Source organism: Ammospiza nelsoni, chromosome Z, assembly GCF_027579445.1.
Source record: "Ammospiza nelsoni isolate bAmmNel1 chromosome Z, bAmmNel1.pri, whole genome shotgun sequence".
Classification (NCBI taxonomy): domain Eukaryota; kingdom Metazoa; phylum Chordata; class Aves; order Passeriformes; family Passerellidae; genus Ammospiza; species Ammospiza nelsoni.
The window spans coordinates 34,373,670-34,394,739 of record NC_080669.1 but is presented as its reverse complement, the minus strand read 5'-3'; the positions used below and the strand labels follow the sequence as shown (position 1 = coordinate 34,394,739).

General features: G+C 39.8%; 1 protein-coding gene across 2 annotated transcripts in view; it reads left to right on the top strand.

The window, feature by feature from the left end:
- LOC132086619 (transducin-like enhancer protein 4) overlaps positions 1-21,070 on the top strand; it is a 99,039-nt gene that overhangs the window by 32,396 nt on the left and 45,573 nt on the right. For both annotated transcript variants that reach the window (XM_059492435.1, XM_059492433.1), the window contains exon 6: positions 7,536-7,610. In XM_059492435.1, coding sequence (XP_059348418.1) covers positions 7,536-7,610 — 75 coding nt within the window. The remainder of the gene's footprint in view (positions 1-7,535; positions 7,611-21,070) is intronic.

Here is a 21,070-nt window from a genome sequence, read left to right as displayed (position 1 = left end):
GCTGGCTCTTTGCTCTCTGTATCCCTGATTACTTCCTACCTTAAATCCTTTTATGTTTTTGTGTATTTGGGGAATATAAACAGAAAATTGAAACTCACTGTGAGCTAATTTCTCTAACCATTAATTTTCTCCAAATTATGATTTGCTAGTATTATTGTGAGTGCATTGTAGATAATTTAAAAGGCGCTGGGATTTAGCAGAGTAGATGGGAGCTAATGAGGAAACTTCCAAGCAACTGGCGTGTGTGAAGTAAATAGGAAGGGTGGTTCATGAAAGGAAACCTTTGGTGCATATTGGCCTCCCTTGTCCACCCCTCTGAAGGAAAGGGACTGGACACTGGGATCTGTTGGTGCAGGTTTGTGTGCATCAATTTAGCGCACAGTGTCATTTTAATACAATATGTAGTTGCAAAGACAGAATTGGAAGGTGTATTTTTATGTGTTGCATCTGTAAAACGTCATGCCTGAGAACGCGATGTGACTTCCTCCTGGCTTTTCAGTTGTTACATAAAATGCCAGTGCTGTTAGAGGGAGCTGCTCAGCTGGCTGCCAATGAGAGGCTGTGTGGTCCATGTTGCTGTTCAGCTAATGAGCTTTGTGCGTGCCACACGTGTGTGTGTCTGTGTGTATTTGAAACAAGAATTACGCCATCAAAACTAGAACCTGACAGTGTTTGTGAGTGCCACTGTACTCTCTGCTTATGAAGATGGATTTGTGGAAACTAAATAATGTGTAATGTTCTTGCTCCATTGCTGGAGGACCAGAATTCAAGTCCTTCACCGATCTAAAACAAGTAGCTGTTTTGTACTTTGACTGCTTCAGAGTCGCTATAGGGTGCAGTTACACATTTTTATTTGCTGTTCAGAGATAGCATACCATATATAGACAGCAGGGAAGGATTGAGAGGGGAAGCATAAAAAAAAGCTTTTCATGTGTCTTGACAGCGCAGCTGCCAGTGACTTTTTTATAATGGGTTTAGGAACATATTGATGATTTTTTGACCTCTTCAAGTAAGAATACATATTTAAATCATTATATGTTGGCATACACTGATGTGTCAAAAGGGAACTGAGCTTCACGTTTGAGTATAGTAATAGTCTTGGTTTCCCTCTAATTTGTATCCTTAAAAAGTTAATATCTTAATGGAAGTCTCTTTATTTCATCATCCAGATTAATAGAGAATTGAATTGCAGCATGCTTTTGCTGTTTATGCATTTTGCATGCAGTCTAATTGTGGAATAATGGCTGAAAAATGTGATCAGGCTTCTTTATATTGTGCCTGAGGGAAAAATGAACAAAATACAGTTGTTGCATGCACTGATGGCAACATTATTGCCTCATAATAGCACCAGGTTAACTTGTCTTATTGCTTGTTAACTTTGTAAGGAATCAATGGCTTGTGATAACTCACTTAGAAGTAAGAAATTGTGGGCAAAATCACATAGAGAACTTGTGAAAAGGATGCATTTATAATACATCACCCTCCTGTGTACTACTGTCTGCTTTATTTCTGGGGTCAGTCCAGTATAGTATTCAGTAAATTCTCCAGGCCTCGGGCAGTTTTATTGTGCTGTACATCATCTAAGCATATGTTTAAAACAAAGTTTCTAACCTGCCTAAGCACACAGTCAACTGATACCTTGTTTTTACATTTATTCCAGTTTAGGCAGACTGTAAAAAACAGCACCAAGAAATACAAGCTTCCCATTTTTGTAGGAAAGAGTGATTCTGTGGTCAAAAATGTGATATGGACCTCAGGGGCAATGTGTGTTCAATTTCTGCTGTGGTTTTGAGCTTCCTGTGCTGCAACAGTCATTTTCCACCTCTGTGTGATACGGTGAGATACCAGTGTGATCAAAGTAGTTCCTATTGCATAAAATGAAAGGAGTGCCTGCCTGGGTGTAGGTTGTGGTCATTCAGTTAATTTAGTTTAATCTGCTGCAGTTGGTAGATAGTTCAGTGTTCCCATGCTTGAATGACCTAGCCATTACAGTGCAATTAATTTTATGTCTATAGCCATAGACAGTGCCTCTGCTAATTGACACTTCTCAGCTGAATTTACCAGCTTCAGCAGAGTATGACACTTTCACAACCTGTGGCTTTCAAGCTGGGGCTAGTTCCTGTCTGCTCAAGGTGGTATTTGTGGCTGGTTGCAACCTTTGGCTGTTATTGTGGGCTAAGCGCTGAATGACCTCCAGTGTTGGATAGTGGCATTTCTTCAGTGTGTCTGGAGATACATATCACAGTCACCTTCTTTTGAGTAAATATTGTCTGTGTTTATATTCATGAAACACATATAAACTGGCTGATGTACAGCAAATGCTGTAGTTGTGGCAACTTGGAGCTCAGCACTACTTGCAAAAGCTGCTTGAGAAGCAAGTACTGGTCCCTGTCAATTTACATGCCTTAGTGTAAACATTTTGGAAGGCTGAAGGAGGCTGTAATAAACTTTTCTGGGAGGTTCACTTTCCTTTCCAACTGCCAGTGAGCTAGCTAATAACTAGCTAGATGGATTGTTTTTTAACAGGCATCTTCCCTGTGCACACTAAGGTCGTTAGATGTACCTTCTAGTGTAATAAAATGCAAAGCACTGGCATGTAAACATCTAGAGGAAATTCTGCTTGGAGTCGTCTTTTTTCAAACTTTTTGATATCAGTTGATGGTTTTTCTTTAAAGAGGTTGATGTGGACCACAATATGCTTGCTCTTCTTTGTACATACTTCCCCTAGAGGTGTTTCTAAAGTCCAGTAAATTTGAATGAGAAGTATGAGATCCACTATGTAGAAGCAGAGCAGGATTTCTTGCATACTGATTGAGAGGAAATAGCTTTTGGTCTGAGATGTGAGGTTGAGAAGACAGAATTATTTGCCTCCATCTCAGACTTGCCCCAGACTAGAGCTAAACAGTAAATGCAAGGGAACTCTGAGAGATCTGTAATCCTTCTGCCAAGAAATGCATCTCATTAGCAATTAATGCATATATTGCTAATAACGCTCTAACATTTTTGTGAAGTAGTTATTATATCTTGTCTGGGTTATGGTGCCTGGATGCAGTAACCCAACTTGTCCCTTGTAGCCTTTACAGTGTGTGCTGTACTCCATGGTAAATGTGTATTTGCTTTCCAGTTCTCACTAGCATTTTTGGCATGGCCTTGTCTCATTATGCTGTCTCTAGATAGGGTTTCCAAGAAGGGCAGTGCTGCAGTTCTTAAGCAAGACCTGTACTACCTCTAAACATATCATAAACAGCAAAATAATACAAGTAAGGAATAGCAGAGGCTGCTTGCTTCTTCAAAGCAAGTTTTTCAGTGAGTTTTGCTTTGGATGTTGGTGGCAACCCTGAAGACAGGCTGTAATTAGGGGTTTTTAACACCAGTGTAATTGTGTCTGTGCCTGGGGAAATTTTGGCTGCTCACTTGCTGTCAGCACAGCTCTGCCTGTCACTGGGAGTTGTGGAGAGCTCTGACATGGTATGAAAAGCTTGGGAATTTTCCACCGTGTTGCAGTGCCCGTGCATAAGCCAGGGCTAGGTGACAAGTGCGTGGTAAGACGCTGTGATGGTGAAAAAGCCTAGGTTCTTCTTGTGGTCTCTGTAGTTGTTGCTACACGCTGTGAGACTTAAATGAAGTGATTTTCCAAAACAAGGCAAGTACAGGCACACTGCTCACTATAGAACACAAAAAGGGGAGAAGAAATGAGAAAAAGTGAGAAAGGAGAAACAGTACTAGTCTGCATGACAGGTGGGGCAGGGTATCGAGCTCATTGCTCTGGCATGTTAAATGCAGTGCAAAGTACTGTTTTCCCACAACTGAAAAAACCCAGATCTGTCATTTGCGTGTGTGCGCAGACGAAGGCTAGCATTAAATGTGTGTGAAAGTTGCAACCCTGTGTCTATATTTGGTAGGGGAAAAAGTAACCCTTTTTTGTTTTTGCTGTTTTTACTTGGCTGTAAATCGCTACGTGATCACTTGGCGGACAGGCGGATGTGTATGCCTTGGTTTTAACATAATGCTGCTTGTTGCTGGCGCGCTGGCTCAGGAGGGTGTTCAGGCACACGTAGTAGGTGTTGGGACCATCCATCCTTGGGTACCAATTCAGGCTGGACCAGCCAGCTGCCATCCTGCTCAGTGGGCCCCTGGGCTCCCTGCCCCCTCCCAAAACCTTGGGTTTGGGTTGCAGTGGGTCCCTGGACCCAACTGGGTTCTTTAGGTGTAGAGATCCCCACCTGTTTCTGGAGGCATGGCTGGTAAGATAGAGATCCCAGCCCACCCCAGTTTCAGAAAGGCTGTGAGCAGACAGCTCTTCAAAACCCTGCATGGGTTTTCCTGCACCCTTTTTCACTCAAGTGTGTGGTTTTTGTCTGTAACTTGAAGTAGTGCCAGGGTCACTCAGTCCTGGGTGCTTTTGGGAGCTGAGGAAGTGCCTCCTCTGTTGCTGCAATGAGCTGGAAGTGATGGAAAGGCTAATTACAGACCATCTATTTTGAGTCTTTTGCATACAAAGCCACTGAAGATGAAATCAATGTTAAAGCAGCTAGCAATAGGAGAATTTAAATAGTCTCTACTGTACCTAATTTAGGTTCAGTGTTACTAGGCCCTCGGGTTTTCTCCTCTCTGTAAGGTCTTAATCCCAAGCCTATTAGAATCAATGAAAGATGGATTGTGTGACTGCTCTGGCAGAAATCTGAAAGTGGGGTTTTGGTAGTCTATCCCTTCACCTTTTCTTCCTCTGGCCTAAGAATGAAATAATATTTTTTCCAAATTCTTCTGAGAGCTATTCTTTATGTATTTGCTGTAAGGGAACAGAATATACTCTAACTTTTGCGGAGTTGACTTATTTTCTAAATCCTGGATGCAAATTCAAGTAAGTTCTACAATAATTTTGATAGGTTTAGGCCAGCTTTTGTAGATGCCTTAGACATTTTTTTCTTCTCCTGGGAGCAGGATTTAAATAAATTGATGTTGGAATAGAACACTCACATATACAAGAGCTTTCTTTTCCTCAGTGCAAAAAGCATTGCCTGTGGTAGGACAGAGGAGATGACAGTAAATTTCTCAGTAAATGTTTTTATTTTTAAAAGTAAATATTTTAAAACCTCTGCTTTGTTCTTTTAGGTTTTTTTTTTCCAATGAATTAATGAAAAATTCCGTGGTGTGAATGATTTCTGTCAGAAAATAGTGGTGTAATTTTTATAATCACTCTGTTGACATACATAGAGTCATGGGTCACTAGGCTTGCAGCTATTTAATCGATGTAAGCTGTACCTATCCTTAACAAGTGATAACTTGGAGCTAATAACACATTAGCAGGAACTTGGTGATTGAATATCATAATTTCCTTTTTTTCTGGTATCTGTTGTAGGGGTTGTATGCTGATGTTCAACCTGCTTTTTAGTCTTTACATTCTTATAAGATAGATTGGGCAGATTTGGTTTATACTGACAGTGTAGTTTTACAAAACTGAAACTTCTGTTATTCTGTTTACACCTAAAAAGTAGTGGTATTCTAAGTGGTGTCCAGTAATTTCCTTCATTTGCTTAAAAACAAACAAACTCTAAAACCATTTTCTTCCATCCAGGAGTGTTTGTAAATTATGACCTTGCCTACTTGCATTTATCTGTTTTTCTTAGTTGGGATCAGAATTTCTTAGTGTCATTGGTTAGGAATGGCACTCCCCAGCTTAGTGTTCCCACTAAGAAAAAAGACATGGAGCCACTTCCCCCACAACCTTCCTCTATGGGAGAAAAAAGTCAGAGATTATAGGTTGAGATAAGAGCAAATTACTGGAAACAGCCATGAGATAAGAAAGCAGACAGTAACAGCAACCATGCTAATCACAAAAATGTACAGAGAGAGACTGATGTACAAGTAAAATTGCTCACCAAGACTAGGACAAAAAACCAATGAAAGACAGACCGCCCAGCTACCATGCTTTCCTGGACCAAAAGCCATTTCTTCTGGAAGCCCAGCCCTATTTTTGCCCTGAAACAATGAGGTGTGGTGGTATAGGACAGCCCAGACAGACCCAAACCTCGTGGCTGCTGTGTAAAAATAGTTCTGTACAGGCCAAAACCAGGACATACAGTTAGGGTGGATTTTTAGGTTTGTTTTTCTTTGCCCTGAGAACTTTGATGCAAGAGGGCTTTTAAGTGAAAATGCCATTTTTGTTCGTGTGTTGCACTCAGAATTGTGAAATCTGGGCCTGCCAAGCCCCTGAAGTAGCAGCACGCTTTTTTACAGCCCCTCTTGTTTAAGCCCCCCCTGCAGTGGGGCTTAGGGTGCTCCCTGGGGAGTCCCAGTGATCTTCACCTAACTCTTGTGTTAGAGGTGGTCTTGAGGATTTGGATCCTCATTTTATCTTTTGCTACTTTTTGCTTCTGCTGAGGATGCACAGGGGGAGTGGCTGCACAAGATGGTCTGTACCTTGGTTCCATTCTGCCCATATACACAGCCATGGCAGGGCAAACTTGAATCTTTAAGGGGACCTTCTCAACCTTTCCCTTAAGCTTTGTACACATCTGGATGTTGGTTTTGATGCAAAGCTGGTGTTTGCATCATTGTTACAGTTTTCACACCTCTCCAGATTATCAGGACCTCCCTCCTTTTTCTGTTCAACCTGTGGCTGTAAATCATCGATGTCTCACTCTCAGCGCAGATCACACAACCTACTCGCAGTTCCCCATGACCCCTCCTTGCACCTATTTGTTCTGTGTCATGCTGATTCTGCGAGGCTGCCTGTGAAGATTAATTTGCCACTGGTGGAGGTCTGAACAGCCATGGATCTGGTTGCAAGATGAGAACCTTATTTTGTTTGTAGTTGATGTTTTCAAATAAATACCAGTCAGCTTTCAACATACAGCAATTTTGAATTTAGTGCAGGAATACAGTATCACTCAAACTGATAAAACCACTGGAGCTTGTAAACTGTGTTGTTAATTAGACCATGTGTTTTTGATGGACTTTTAAAAGTTATTAAAATTTACATGTTGGGGATTGAAATAATTAGTTCTCTTTCACATGTTTGACGGATTTGTGAATGCCATTTTAAATTTTTTTATTATGGTTGGGCTGCTTTGAAATGTACCTAGGAGGAGACTCTGTATATTCCTCAGTGATGTGGTTGCCATGTGCTTGTTGAAAAGATACACCTTTCTTTTCAGAAAACTGGGTGGGCTTTATTCATAAAGTTTCCATGGCTGTAAGGAAAGAGGCTTACATTTGAAGATGGCATTTAAATTCAAAAGCACACTGTGCTGATGAATAAAAGGAAGACAGTTTTCCATTTAGCCAGGTTGTGAAAGAGCTGCTCTTTGGGAGGCAGAGGTGTAATTCCCAGCATGTAATGGCATACAGATAAAAATCCTTCCCTTGCCTATATATTTTTGCTTATCAACACACAATGTGACTGTCTATTAGAGAGCAGTTACTTCAGATCCTGCATGTCTTAGAAAAGCAAATAAAGACAATAAAAGTAAGAATCTATGCTAAATAATTTAGAAAACAAATAATTTTGTTCTGTTTCTGATCTTCATTTATAGCACCAGCAACAAGTGGTGCAGGCTGTGGAGCGTGCCAAACAAGTGACCATGGCAGAACTGAACGCAATCATTGGGGTATGTGGTCTTTCCATTTTAGCTCTGATAGTGCTTGTAAATAGCTTTTCTTTTTCTTTTTCTCTTGCATGAACTCATTTCCATCAGGTGGGCAAAAGTTGTAGGCAGTGGTGAAGTTCAGTAGCTTGACCTTCATAAAAGCTGGTTACTAGCTGAAGACTTTTGCTTGCACTGTGCCAAGAAGACTAATGGGGTAATTAATGTCTGTGTTGTATCTATTCCCCAAAGCAGGCTCGGTATTTGTTTTTCCTGTGTTTTTTTTGTTGTTCCATTTAAGTACCATTGTTTCCTTTGCATACCACCTGCCAGTCTGCTTCTGCAGCCATGGTAACAGGTACCCTTGATATGATAGACTTTTTTCCCCATCCTTGCTGCCCACATATTCTTCTGTGTGTTGGTTCAAGACTCTGAGTATTAACCACACTTTTTATTTTTACATTAAAAAATAGCTGTTACTTTGGAAAACCAAAAAAAGCACCCACGCACCAAACCAATCAACCAAAACACACCCACCAAAACAAAAATACCAAACACACAATCAACACGGGCAGCAGAAAAACTCATCCCCACTGTGCTTATAGGTGTCCTGCTCTTAGTCATCTATAAATACAGTGCATGGAGCTCCTCTTGTAAAACGTTTGCTGACAGTGGTATTAGCCCAGTACAGAGATTTTATAGGTGTGGGCAGCCACAGTGTTTATATTTTGTGACTGGAGAAGAGACATAACAGCTAAAACTCTAGCTGTTCACAATACATTGGTGAGAAGTCATAGCTTAATAACACATTATTCTCTTGTATAATTATGCAGCTGAAGCAAGCAGTTGTTTTAGTTATTCTAATGAAGACACTACAACTGTACTTCGTATCTTCTGCATCCTCCCAAATGCTTTTTCTTTTGTGTATAGATTAAACATAAAAGTATTTTTCCTTTTTTATTCAGTGTATCAAACACACTTTGAAATGCTAATTATTCCATTTACTTTCATTAAAATTCAAATTGCTGAATGAAGATGTGGATAAGGGTCACCGAATAATCAATCTGAACTGAAGATATGGCTTCAATTGTGCCTCTGTCTTTTAACAAGGAAATCAGGACTTTCTGATCATTGCTGACAGTAGTTTAGAGCAGCGGTCTGATTGTAGCTTGTTTTTAATAGGCTATTTCTAGCTCTATTTTGTATACCTCTGACCACAAGAAAGCACTGGTAGTCAATTAGAAATTATAAATGGAAAAGAGTAACCCTTATTTCCTCTGAAGTGCCCGTTAGAAAGAAGGGGGTGAATCAGAGCGCATCGTGTAGAATCATGAATAACATTTGTTGTATGTCTATTATGCTCCAGTGGGGAGAGTGGGAAATGAATAATTTCCCAATTAGTTTTCATTACCTAAGCAAAAATATTGCCTTTTATTAACATTTTTGCATAAAGTGAGCAGCTAAAGATTGACTTCTTTGTTATAGCTTTTATATGTGTGTGCTGCATGTGCATTTGTAGTGTGTGTATAAATGTGCATGTGTGCTTTTGTGTGTACTTGCACACTCATACTTCACAGTCTACCTGTGCACATTTTTGCCAATTCACCTTTGCATTAGACAGACTGCAAAAAGAAATTTGATTTCTAGTAAAGGAAGCAAGTGTAAAGTGTGTGATGTTACAGATACTGGCCATCACACAGTTATTTAAATTTGTCCTGCTTTCATGAACCACTAAACCACACAGAATAAAAATAAACAGATGAGACACTTTTCTGGGAGCCTGGCAGTAATTCTGTTGGTCTTGCCCCTACCAGACAGAAGTAAATTTTCTTTTCTCTTCCTGTCTGAATTTCTTTTCATGTCAACTGAAATTCTGTTGTCTCAAACTTCTCTAAACTGTCGGATTTGGGTTTGTGCATTAAAGTCAGCTAGCCCTTGCCTCCCTCACAATCCTGATTTTTACCTGCCTTTTTTCACGCAGCTGTTCTACGTTGATTTAGGAAATAATGTGTGTTCCTCTTTAATTTTAGAAAAACAGGAGCAATACAGACTGAAATTGAGTACTCATTAGGTTTATAGATAAGTAATCTCATGCAGTCTTTTAGTGATTAATTTTTTAAAAATGGAATGAACAGGAGTGGAAGTTATCTAATAAGCTTAAGATCATGTTGCAAGAATCCCACAACAGTGTTACGTCTGCATTTAGATTTAAAGTCTGAAAATGTAGCATGGGCTGGAAAAGGCTTATCATACTTTGTAATATGAATACCAATAAAAATAAAACAAAGAACATAATTGGAAATAATGGGGTTTTTATGTATCTGATTATGTTGTCTTATATTATTTTTCTGTTTAGTAACTCTGGCAGGGTTTGTGTGCTTTGAACCCTATGGTATATTAGAAACTTCCAGAATTTGTTTAACCCATTGAACTGTGTATCAGACAAAAACAGAAGCAGTATTTGGAGTTTTTGAAATGAGATTGTAGCTTAGGTCTCTGTTTTGTGGGCATCCTGTTTGGTTCACCTCACTCATGCTAAACTCTCTTGGTTTGAATAGAGCAACTCTGGCCTTGAGTTAAAAATGCAAGCTACCAGAATGGAAAGGAAAGAATTGAAGGCACACAGATCATATCTCTCTTTGTGTTTCACATGTATATATTTTTGTATGAATGTGCTCTGATTTAATGGAATCTGATGAAGCACCTTCTAACTTTGCAATATTATTCTATCTTCATTGGTAAATGAACCAAATCACTGATCCGTGCAGTTTAAATGCAAAATACTGAAGTGAGCCCAGGACCCAGAGAGACTGCCTGTTCTCCTGACAATAAACTAGTTATGTTTAATGGAATGAAACAGAGTTATAATGACTTCTTTCACAGGTCATGTTCAGTTTAAAACTATTGATGGGCTCAAACAAGTTAAATATCATCTATCATCTTCTGGAGAGATGCAGCGAGAAAAACTAAACCAAAACTGGATATATCATAAGCATGCTGCAGGAGGACTGTAAATCTGCAGGCATTTAGGGTCTGCCTCTGGTGTTTGCCATGGGCAGTGTGTTGCAGCACTCTTGCTCAGGGCAGTGTGTAGTGCACATCCAGAGCTACTTCCCTGTAGGGCAGGGTGTTCCAGGATGAGCAGTGTGATGTATCCAGTTGATCTTGTCATGTGTCGTGCTGCCGTGTTTTTACATTAGAATCTGCAAGATTGCACTGCTGGAACAGCACACAAATTGTAGCCTTAAATCAGTAATATGATCTAATTAGGAATGATGTTTTCATTTCCTGTATTAATAAATTGAGTCATCTAACTATCTTAAAATGTTGGGGTTTGTTTTCTTTAATCCATTATACTATACAATTGGAACATGCTGTGTGAGTGTGGTTACATTTTAACGAAGAAGCCAGGCAATTAACTTGTAACTTTTTAGGAATTTTTTTCTGTTTAAAATAGTATTTTTTCAACTGCATTTGGATAGTAAGGCAGAAATGAAGGCTTCTGTGCCTGCTTATCACATGGAGAGAGATAAATGTACCAAAAACTTAAGAACAGGTATGTGATGGTGTTCAAAGAAAATGCAGTTTAGCACAAGAAATGCTGAACCTCAATTTTTAGCAGTGACATTTTAATGATAGGAAGCCTGCAAAATTATTTGCCATCAATTGTGAAGGCAATAACAAGCCTTGGTGGTTTTTCACACCCTCTGTGTTAAGTGCTTTCAGAATGACAGCGTAAACTGTGTTGGAGAACTCCAAGGAAGTAAAACTGATTAAAATGTTCATGCTTGAATGGTGCTGATGGAATAGTTCATTTGGACTTTCTCTACCTCCTGCAGCTCAAGCTGAAATATTAAAATTCAGTGAATTTAAATCTCTTTCCCCTCAGCTCAGGAAAAAAACATTACATTTTAATAGGTTTTAAACTCATAATTCATTGGTTTGGAGCAGCACTATTAAATCTATTTAAATATTACGTGTATTACTAAGGAAATGATTGAAATAATTCTTTTTCTTTACCATTCTATGCATCTGAGTGAAAAAAGAATGGCTTTGGTTTAATTTTTAAGCATTTTGTTTTATCATGCCACTTTCATTATCTTCTTAGAAAATAAGCAAACGGCAGCTACTGAAAGAAAGGACGCCTTCTGTCTTGTCACATATAATTACTATGTTAAAAAGTTTCTTCTTAAATGCACTGTTTGTCACCATTTCTACCCATTTGAGGCTTGTTTGACCCATCTCAAAATATCCATAATTTTTGTTTGTTTTTAAGAGAGTGATTGTTTTACAGCTCTGGAGAACAACGGCTGTTTAGAAAATAGGCACAGAAGCCTCTGGAGGTGGTGTGGTGCAGATAAGTGCACACAACTTGAAATGAAGAGCTGGCCTCTGTGCCTGCCATGATTGCTGTGCTGCCTTGTCTGGGGCTGCAGATGCCGGATGCTGCTTAACATGCAGCAGCACCTCCTGCTCCTCTCAGATGGCGGCTTGCTTCTGGCTCAGGTGTGTGCAGGTGCTGTGAGGAGCAGTGAGGGTTTTCTACTTGAACCAGTACACACAGTTTGCATGGAAAAGTTGTTCCTGCCCAGGTGTGTGCATTCAGACATGGTGGTGTCAGGGAGGACGAGCGAGGGCAGTTAGAACAAAAGTGTTGTAGCATGGGGACAACAGTCACTTCTTTCTCCAGCCCTTCTGTATTGCTCATTCAAGGTGTGATAAGCAGTGGTTGAAGCTTAAATTCTGTAAAACAAGTTGGTGGTCTTTGGCTGTATATTGTATACAGGTTGTTAAAGTGGGACAGCAGAGGTTGACTTAATAGCTATATGCTTCGAATTATTTTTATTTGTGTACCCTAAAGAAATGTTGAAATTCATTGCTCCCCATTTAATTACTCTTGTTTGCTGATTTTTTATTTAGTGGTCATATGGTCCTGCAAAAATTTTGATCCTGCCTAGAGACTGAAATTGATTTGTAGAAGGCTTTTGGGTGAGCACTTTTGGTTTTGAATTATTCACCTGAAGTCTGGCTGAGTTAAAGACACCCTGTTTTTTGGTTACAAAGATGTGTTTTTGAGGAATTTATCATCTTGTTCCTTTATTCCCATGTGCCAGCCTCAGAGAGAGCCTTGAAGGTGAGGTCTAATTTAAATAAATCTCCTCCGTATGCAGTGTCTTCATTTAAGGAAACTGAAAATTATCTTTTTAGGGATTTTTGAGGGAATTAATTGGAATGTAAATAATTTCCAGGTTCCGTATTGCCAAGGATGGGTTTTAATTACTGTTGCTACACTTTGAGTGGGCTGCCACTGTCTTCAGCTTTTTGTCCTATTTTCAGTAGCTGTGGTAGCTAGTTGAATTTATATTGGTCTATCACTATATGAGCAGTCAGTGCTGTTGCAGTGTGAAGTGCTGACCACTTAGAGCCTCTCACTGCCAATATGCTGGTGCCAGAGGCCTTTGCTCGTTCTGCCTAACTAAACGCGCGTGACACAAATGTTGTGGCTCGCACGCTCCACCTCATCTGGCACGAGTGCTGATGTTGGCCCGAGAAACCATGCTTCTCAAGGAGTATCAAAGCTGTGTGACCACTGTATCTTGTTTTTTAAATTAGGGTTAATCAGTGCAAATATGAAGAGTTGTGGAGAATTTTTTGTAATGTTCTGTAACACTGACGTATGTAATATTTTATTAATTACTTATATTTGTGTGGTTTCACTTCACACGCTGTAGAAATCAGACAATACTGTTGCCAGTGGGGTCTGTACTCCAGTAAGTGGAAGCTGTTGCCAACCATTTACCAGATGTATTATGTTCCATCTTGGTCTGTTATATGCTGTGTATTGCCTTCAGTGATAGCTGGGGAAAAAAAAAGTCTATCTGTTAGGTTTTACAGTATTGTAAAGACAGGGATTTTCCAAAACCACTTAACTGCAAAATCAGCAATGTTTATGTACTCAGTGATGATGCTTTCTGTTTAAATAGGTACCCTTACTGTACAGTATGGCCTAAAGAAAGGTGCTATTGTATCATGGTTTCAGCTACAGGAGTTCTGATACCACCCCTAAACAAGGTCACGTATTTGCCACCTAGACTTCTTCCCAACCACACTTTGTAGGCTGCTGCCTACAGCAATGAATGAGGACCAGGACTGTGTTGTAGAGTGAGTCAGGTAAATGTTTACATTGCTTCAGGTGGGTGAATAGTACTTTTCATGTCTTCAATCTTAAATGTAGGACCAGAGCAAGGGCTCTAGTGCTTAACTGGGATGGACACTAAAATACTGCCTAAGTAGAGTATTTCAGCATGTTAAGTCCATCGATGAAGAAGGAATTTAGGAGGTCTTACACTGTCTGATGTTTCAGAATGTTTGATTTTTATTAGCAAGACAGTTACTTGCCTATTGCTTGCTGAATTCTTCACAGTCATGTCCTTGGGTATATGAATGCATCACAAACACTGATGAACTAACTCAGGATTGTTTGAGAAACAGAGGTCTACTGCTTTCTCTGTTATACTTTTTAAAGAGGCTAAGGCAAAAAGAACAAGTGGTCCTTCCACAGTCTTGGGGCTGCAATTTAAATCCAGATGATTTGATCCTTGTCAAGACCTTCCTTTATCGAAGCCACTGTAACTAGGAAACTGCACTAAAGCAAAAGAATTCACTTTAACTTTCAGTTACCTGGCTAATGGGCACTACATTAAAGAGGCATAACACTACATCTCACAGTGAAATCTGCTTGGAGAGGGGTAATCCACGTCTCCTAACTCTTGTGGGAAGAGGCTGCTCAGCTCTGAGAAGAGCAGGCATTACAGTCCTCTGTACAGGACCACAGCTGCACCAGAAATGGCCATCTTTAAAGACACAGAATGGGCTGGAAAGAATGGATCAGTCTGTGCATCCCAGGTTTTTATCTCAAGGAAGGACAACTTGTTGAAATCCAACACAGTGTGTACTTGTGTGCTGTCAGCATGAAGAAGCATCGTGTTAGCACTTAGAGTTAAGGAATCTCCGCTTCTCAGTAAGTGCTATGTAGAAATTTGACTTTGTAAGGATTGGCTTGACAAGATGCATTAGAGAAATATATCTGTGAGATGCATAACATGCATCTGTTTTATGTTGGTATTATTACATGGCTCTAAAACCATACCTTGTGAGGAATCTTAGAAGTGATTTATAGTTGCCACATTTAAAAGCTTTGGTAGAATTGTGTATGGATTTTGCCACTTGAATCTCTCTGTGACCAGTGCCATTGCTTAACTTCTAGCTTTTATTGTTTGATTTGTGATACATCTCAGATGGTAACTTTTCAGTTTTTAGCCCAAGGTTTTAGAAGCTGTTTACTGTGGTGACCCTAGAAGGTTATTTAGAAGTCTGCTGGGAAAAGCACAGACGTTACTCTCATTTCTAAAGGAAAGGACCAAAATTTACAGAGTCCCAACAGAAATCCTGTCTTTTTACTGTTAGTCCAGAGGAGAAAAAAAAAATCTCTTCCCAGTGCTTATGGATAGGACATTAGTGGAGCATTTGGTAAATAAGGTACATGAACCAGTGTGCGCCTACTTAGCCAGAGATTAATTTTGCCATCTGTTTATACATAGCAGAAAACACAGATTTGCTGCAGTTGTTATTTTTTGCACTGGTCTGTGTGGAAAGGTTTCGAAGCAGAGTTTTGATATGTAAAAGCACATGTCGCACCACTGGTACTCCTCATGGCAAGGCCTTTAGCTTACAATTTGTGCTTTCTGCCTTCTCTGGCAGATGTGGATTTTCTTTACCTTAAATAGAAACTCCTGAGGGAAAAGGAGGAAGAAAGTTTTAAGTTCTGTTATTTATGTGGGAATTTCTGCCCTTTATTAAATGATAACAGAAAGTGATTTTGAAGAATTTAATTCTTCCTCCCTCCACCTCCAGTGTGAAATTGAGGTGAAGTCCTGCAATCAGAAGAAGGGACTACTGGACTCTAATACTGTTGGAAGGTGAACTTAGCCTTTTGCAGAGGACTAGGTTTTCCCTTTATGAGATTATGTCCAATTTTTGGCCATGAATCTTTTATTTGTTAGTAGGTTGTATTAATTTTTTGTCCTCTGTCTATGCTGTTTTGCTGGGTGAAAAATAGTCATTAGAGTGGAAGGGAGGACAAATGATGAAACATGTAGCCTGACAGATGTTCCTATATACATGATTAAGAACGGAAATGTGCTCTGCATGTATTGCTTTTCATCCCACAATATGATTTGGGAGATGACTTTTTGTTCCTAGATCGCTTAAAAGATCTTTGAAGCAATTTGTAGAGATATGATTCTGATGGTTTCTTTGTTATTTATGTAGGAGCTCTAAATGCTCTTCTTCTGATTAATGACAGCTATTGATTTTTTCATTCCCCCCTTTAGTTTTGTCAGTAGAGCTTGCTTTCCTTCTGTGGAATCAGCATCCTCAAAGATATAAATTGCTGAATCTTAGAGAGCAAGTAACATGGTATTTGATTCTTTAAAAAAATCATTATTATCCTTATTATTATTATTATTACTACTCTGCTCCTTATTCTCTCTCCTTTTTCATAATTTTTCATTCTTAATCCTATATTTTTAAGGTCTGTATTCATTCCCCTTTGTGAACAGACACATGCAAATTTTCTAGTAGATAAGTTGCATCTGAGCACTTAGTTTCCACTAATTGCTGATACAGTACATAGAATCACAGAATTTTTTTATGTTGGAAAAGACTTCTAAGACCATTGAATCCAACCATCAGACCAGCACCACTGTGTTCACAGTTAAACCATGTTCCCAAGTGCCACATTCAAAAGTTTTTCTGAGTGCTTCCCCAGGTATGGTGGTTCCACCACCTTCCTGGCCAGCCTGTTCTGATGCAAGACTGTGTTTTCAGGGAAGAGGTTTTTCCTAATATCCAATCTAAACCTCCCCTGGCACAACTTGAGGCCATTTCCTCTCATCCAATAGCTAGTTGCCTGGTAAAAGAGACTCACTCCTGCTGCACTAGAACCTGCTTTCAGGCTGTTGTAGACAGTGATAATGTCTTCTGAGCCTCCTTTTCTCCTGTCCAGACAGCCCCAGCTGCCTTAGCCACTCCTCACAGGACTTGTGTTCTGGACCCTTTCACTTGCTCTGTTGCCCTTCTGTGGACACACTCCAGCACCTCAATATCTTTCCTGAATTAAGGGGCCCAGAACTGGACATAGAACTCCAGGTGTGGCCTCACCAGTTGGGAGTACAGGGCATCCGTTCCCTGGTCCTGCTGGCCACACTATTGCTGATAAAGGCCAGGATGCCATTGACCTTTCTGGCCACCTGGGCACACTCCTGGCTCATGTTCAGCTGCTGTCAGCCAGCACTTCCAGGATTTTTTCCACCAGTCAGGTCTCGGGCCACTCTACCAGCAACCTGTAGCACTGCATGGGCTGTCGTGACTTGGTCTTGTTGAACCTTATACTATTGGAATAAGATCCCAATATTACCAGGTAGATTGTGCCTGGGCAACATTATACCATTAGCCTTGGCTCATTAATCCCTCAAGAAATTTCAGCAGAGCCTTCCTGCCCTCCTGCCCAATGTGGTGTCATCTGCCAGCTGACTGAGGGGGCACTCATTCCCCTTGTCCACATTGTCAGTAAGGATATTCAGCACAGCTTTCTTCAACGCTGAGCCCTGGGCTGCCAGCTGGTGTAACTCCATTCAGCAGCGCTGCTGCCCCAGCCATCCAGTCAGTTTATACCCAGCAAAGAGTGCACTCATCCACACCGTGAGAAGCCAGTCTCTCCAAGAGAATATTGTGAGAAAAGGTGTCAAAAGCTTTACTAAAGTCCATGTAGACAATATCCACAGGATGTGGAGGATGTGCCTTTCATAAACCCATGATGGCTGGGCCAAGAGGGCCTCTGACCACCTCCTCTCTCACCAGTCCTTTTCTGTTCACAAACTGCAGGTCCAGTGGGGCACCAACCCTTGTTGTCTCTCTCATCCCTACTGTGTCAGGAAATTGTCCTCCAGGAACCTCCTGGACTGTTTCCTCTCTGTTTTGTTGTATTTCCAGTAGGCATTTTTTAAATTGGAATCCCTTATGAGAGAAAGGGCCTGTGATTTTGAGAATTCTGCTGGCTACTTATAGAATATTTCTTCTGCCTCTTCATCTTGGTGGTCTGTAGTAGGATTCCCACTAGGATTTTTTTTTTACTCTGGGCATTGTAATAATTTTCAATATGCTCATTCTCCCTTTAAAGAGTAAGAGTAGTAATTTGTTCTACTCTTCATCAGTACCACTGTTCCTTTATGCAAACCCATTATATGGTATATATCCATATAGCTCCAGAACCACGCCACTGGAGGAGCTGCTATATGACTCTTTGTGGGCTGTTTTGGTGTCTTGTATCATAACATCAGAAAAACTTTTTTTTATTTTTTAAATATCTGCCAGCAGAGAGAGAGCAGTACAAAGGAAGTACAAACAGTACAGATCACGTCAAGGGTGCGAACAGGCACAACAGATAAAAGTTCATATCATCTTAAGTACACTCATAACTGCGTGTGCCAAAGAATTGCCTTTGCTGGTTTTCAAACCACTGACATTGATATTGTGTTCTCTTCAGCCATTGTTTCTGTGTCTTTGTTTCCTCTTCAGCTTGGGTTCTGTTTTGTCTGTATGCTATCATACCAATGATTCAGTCTCAGCAACACTTAACTTGTTTCAAACAAACAGTGAAAAACTGTTTGATTCAGATTTTTTGAAGTCCTCTCCCATCAGTGTTGCAGGTACGAGTAGTGAACATGTGTAAAACTATAAAAGAGAAAATATCTTTTTGAGACATTAATTTGTTAACATTAGAAATTTCTTCAGGTTAGAGTAGTATGTTCAGGTTGTTTGAGTAATGGCCATGACTTCTCAGGGTCTGTAAGAGGGAAAGTGGTAGATTACTGCAATACAAGCTGCTTGGAAAATATCCAGTAAAAACTTGAACCTCTTCCAGGAAAATAGGCTTTGAATGTGCTGACTATAACAAGAGAGCATTCAAAGCTAATTTGTTAGTGGATTTGTTATCACATTTTACTTAAAAGTTGATCTCTTAAGATGTGTTGGGAAAAGAATTAAGCTAAGCATCAACATTTAGAATGGCGGTTCTAAGAATTACTGTTACTCAGATAAAAGCCTTCAGCAAATCTTTTTTACCTATTTGTGTAAATGTGACTTTGGAGTTATTTTATTCCTTACTCTAGACAGCCTAGAAGAAAATACAGAAAAGAAAAAACCATTAGTAGCAGCCAGATGTTATCTTTATTTGACGTGTGTTAATGTGTTTTGAAAGCTTTAGTTTTTACTACTCAGCTGATTTAAATTATCATCTTCCTAAACTTATTACTAAAAAGAATGCAGTCTTCTCTTTTGGCTTCTTTCTGATTGCTGTGTTTACCCTGTGCTCTTATATTTTGTGTGTGTTGAATGCTCCTTAAAAACATTGCAATCTATTTTGTAATTCCATAGGGTGTATTTCTTGCTAGTAACTCTTGATGTTTTTATCTTCAAATAATTCTGGAAAATTTACAGCATCATAAAGTCTGCCTTTCCAAGTTTGCACCTATTATGCATTAATGCTGAAGATCTGTGCTTGACTTTACGCATACTGTAGTCAACTGTGATGGGATTGTCTGAAGTTAGCCACATGCTACACATGCTAGGAGTTCATAAATAACATGACCAAAGATTACAAATTACAAAGATGGAGAAGGGGAAGAGAAGGAATTACAGCAACTTTAAAAATTATGTAGTTGCTCAGTTGGCTCATTTTCAGGCTTTCTTTGCAAGTTTTTAAATTGTGTCAGGTTTTATGATCTAAATTCATGCTACAGGCAGAAATAAGTGTGAACTTTCTTCCATAACGGAATATTTCTGTGTGTGGAGAGTAACTATCTCCGTACTTACTCCTCCATAACTTTGGCATTTTGATAACTACAGGAGATCACCCTTTTTTACCACTTGGTAGCATTAATCTCATGCCCAGTGGGCTAAGGAATTGCCCATTTTTCTGTAACTTTCCATTTTAAAAAATTGCTGCATGTAGGCCACCTGATGCTCACCAGTGATGCCCATAAGCAATGGAAAAACAAAGTCAAGCTGTCATTGTGGGTATTTGAATACAGTAATAGCAAATGACAGAGATGCCACTTCATCTTTACCTTCTTGACTAAGCCTATTAGCAAACAGCATTATTAATTATGTGATTATATACTTTTATTTCCTTTTCTGCTTATATATTTTGAGAGCAAAAGCCTACCCAGTGTTTCACTTGCATTTGCTTCCTTTCTGGTTTTGGACCAGTGCCTCATTTTTGGTGTTCAGGCATCTCTCCTTATATTGGAGGAGATCATAGTCTTTCCTGTACCAATACAGTCCTCGGCCAGGATCCTCCTTTTGTTGTTGGAGTTTTACTCCCACCCCATCTAACAGTATGCAACAATATTATCCTTGTGTGGCACAGGATGTGTGCTATGCTGAAATTTTGGGTGTTAGTTTAGACGTATTTTGCAGTCTAGTTGTCATACCAAAGCATTTTCTTTCTGCTGTTACAAAGTGACTTAATGACACTAAAGTTCTGCTGTATCAGTGAATGACACTTCGTTGCTTCTGAGGCCTTGTTACCAGATTTCAGGTTCCCATTACTTCTACTGGAAGAACTTGCTCTCTTCAGAAAAGTTCTCTGGGGCAGGAAGGCTCTGGGTTTGGTTTTTTAATTCCCTACTCTTTGCCGTTCTTTTCAGAGCTCTCTGCAATTCAGCTTGCAGTGAAAACACTTTGATTCTTGGGCAAGAGCGACTGGCACAGCCCAGCTGTTCTGGGTGATCTCAAGCTGCTAGGCTACTACTCTTAAAGACCATATTATGTCTGAGAGTCATTATTGATATTCAGTTCTTCCAGGCTTCAGTCTGTGCTGTTGTCTTGCTGAGCTATGAAGAGAGATTCCTATCAAAGACAAGTAAAAAAGGGTATTACCTTCGCAGTGCAGTTTTATTCCAGTTCTTTGGAAACCATCCTATGTCAATAGAAGAGGTCATATAATGCAAATTGGGTAGGTCAATAGGCAGATCTCTATGGATTGTACAGTAGTGTGTTATGAGCGTTCCTCTTCAGTTGACAGTATAATAGTTAACATGGGGAAAGCTCGCTGTTGATATTCTCAGGCTCTTCTCAAAGTCTTTACTTTAAGCCACTGGCAGATTCAGACAGAGATCTTCATGCAGTGGTTTATAGCACATTATCAAGTGGAAATAGAAAATTCCTTGTTCATATCCAGGTAGCAGAACACAGATTATTCCGTTCATCCCTTTTCTTTTGCTTGTTCTTCTCCTCCCTCCCCAAGTCAGGCATGCCAGATTGCTGCAAGGCAGCCCCGTTCAAACCCTGAAGCTAAACAATACACTATTTTCTCTTGCTTTGTTTCATTGTAGCTAATTTAATATTTTGAAGAATTAAGC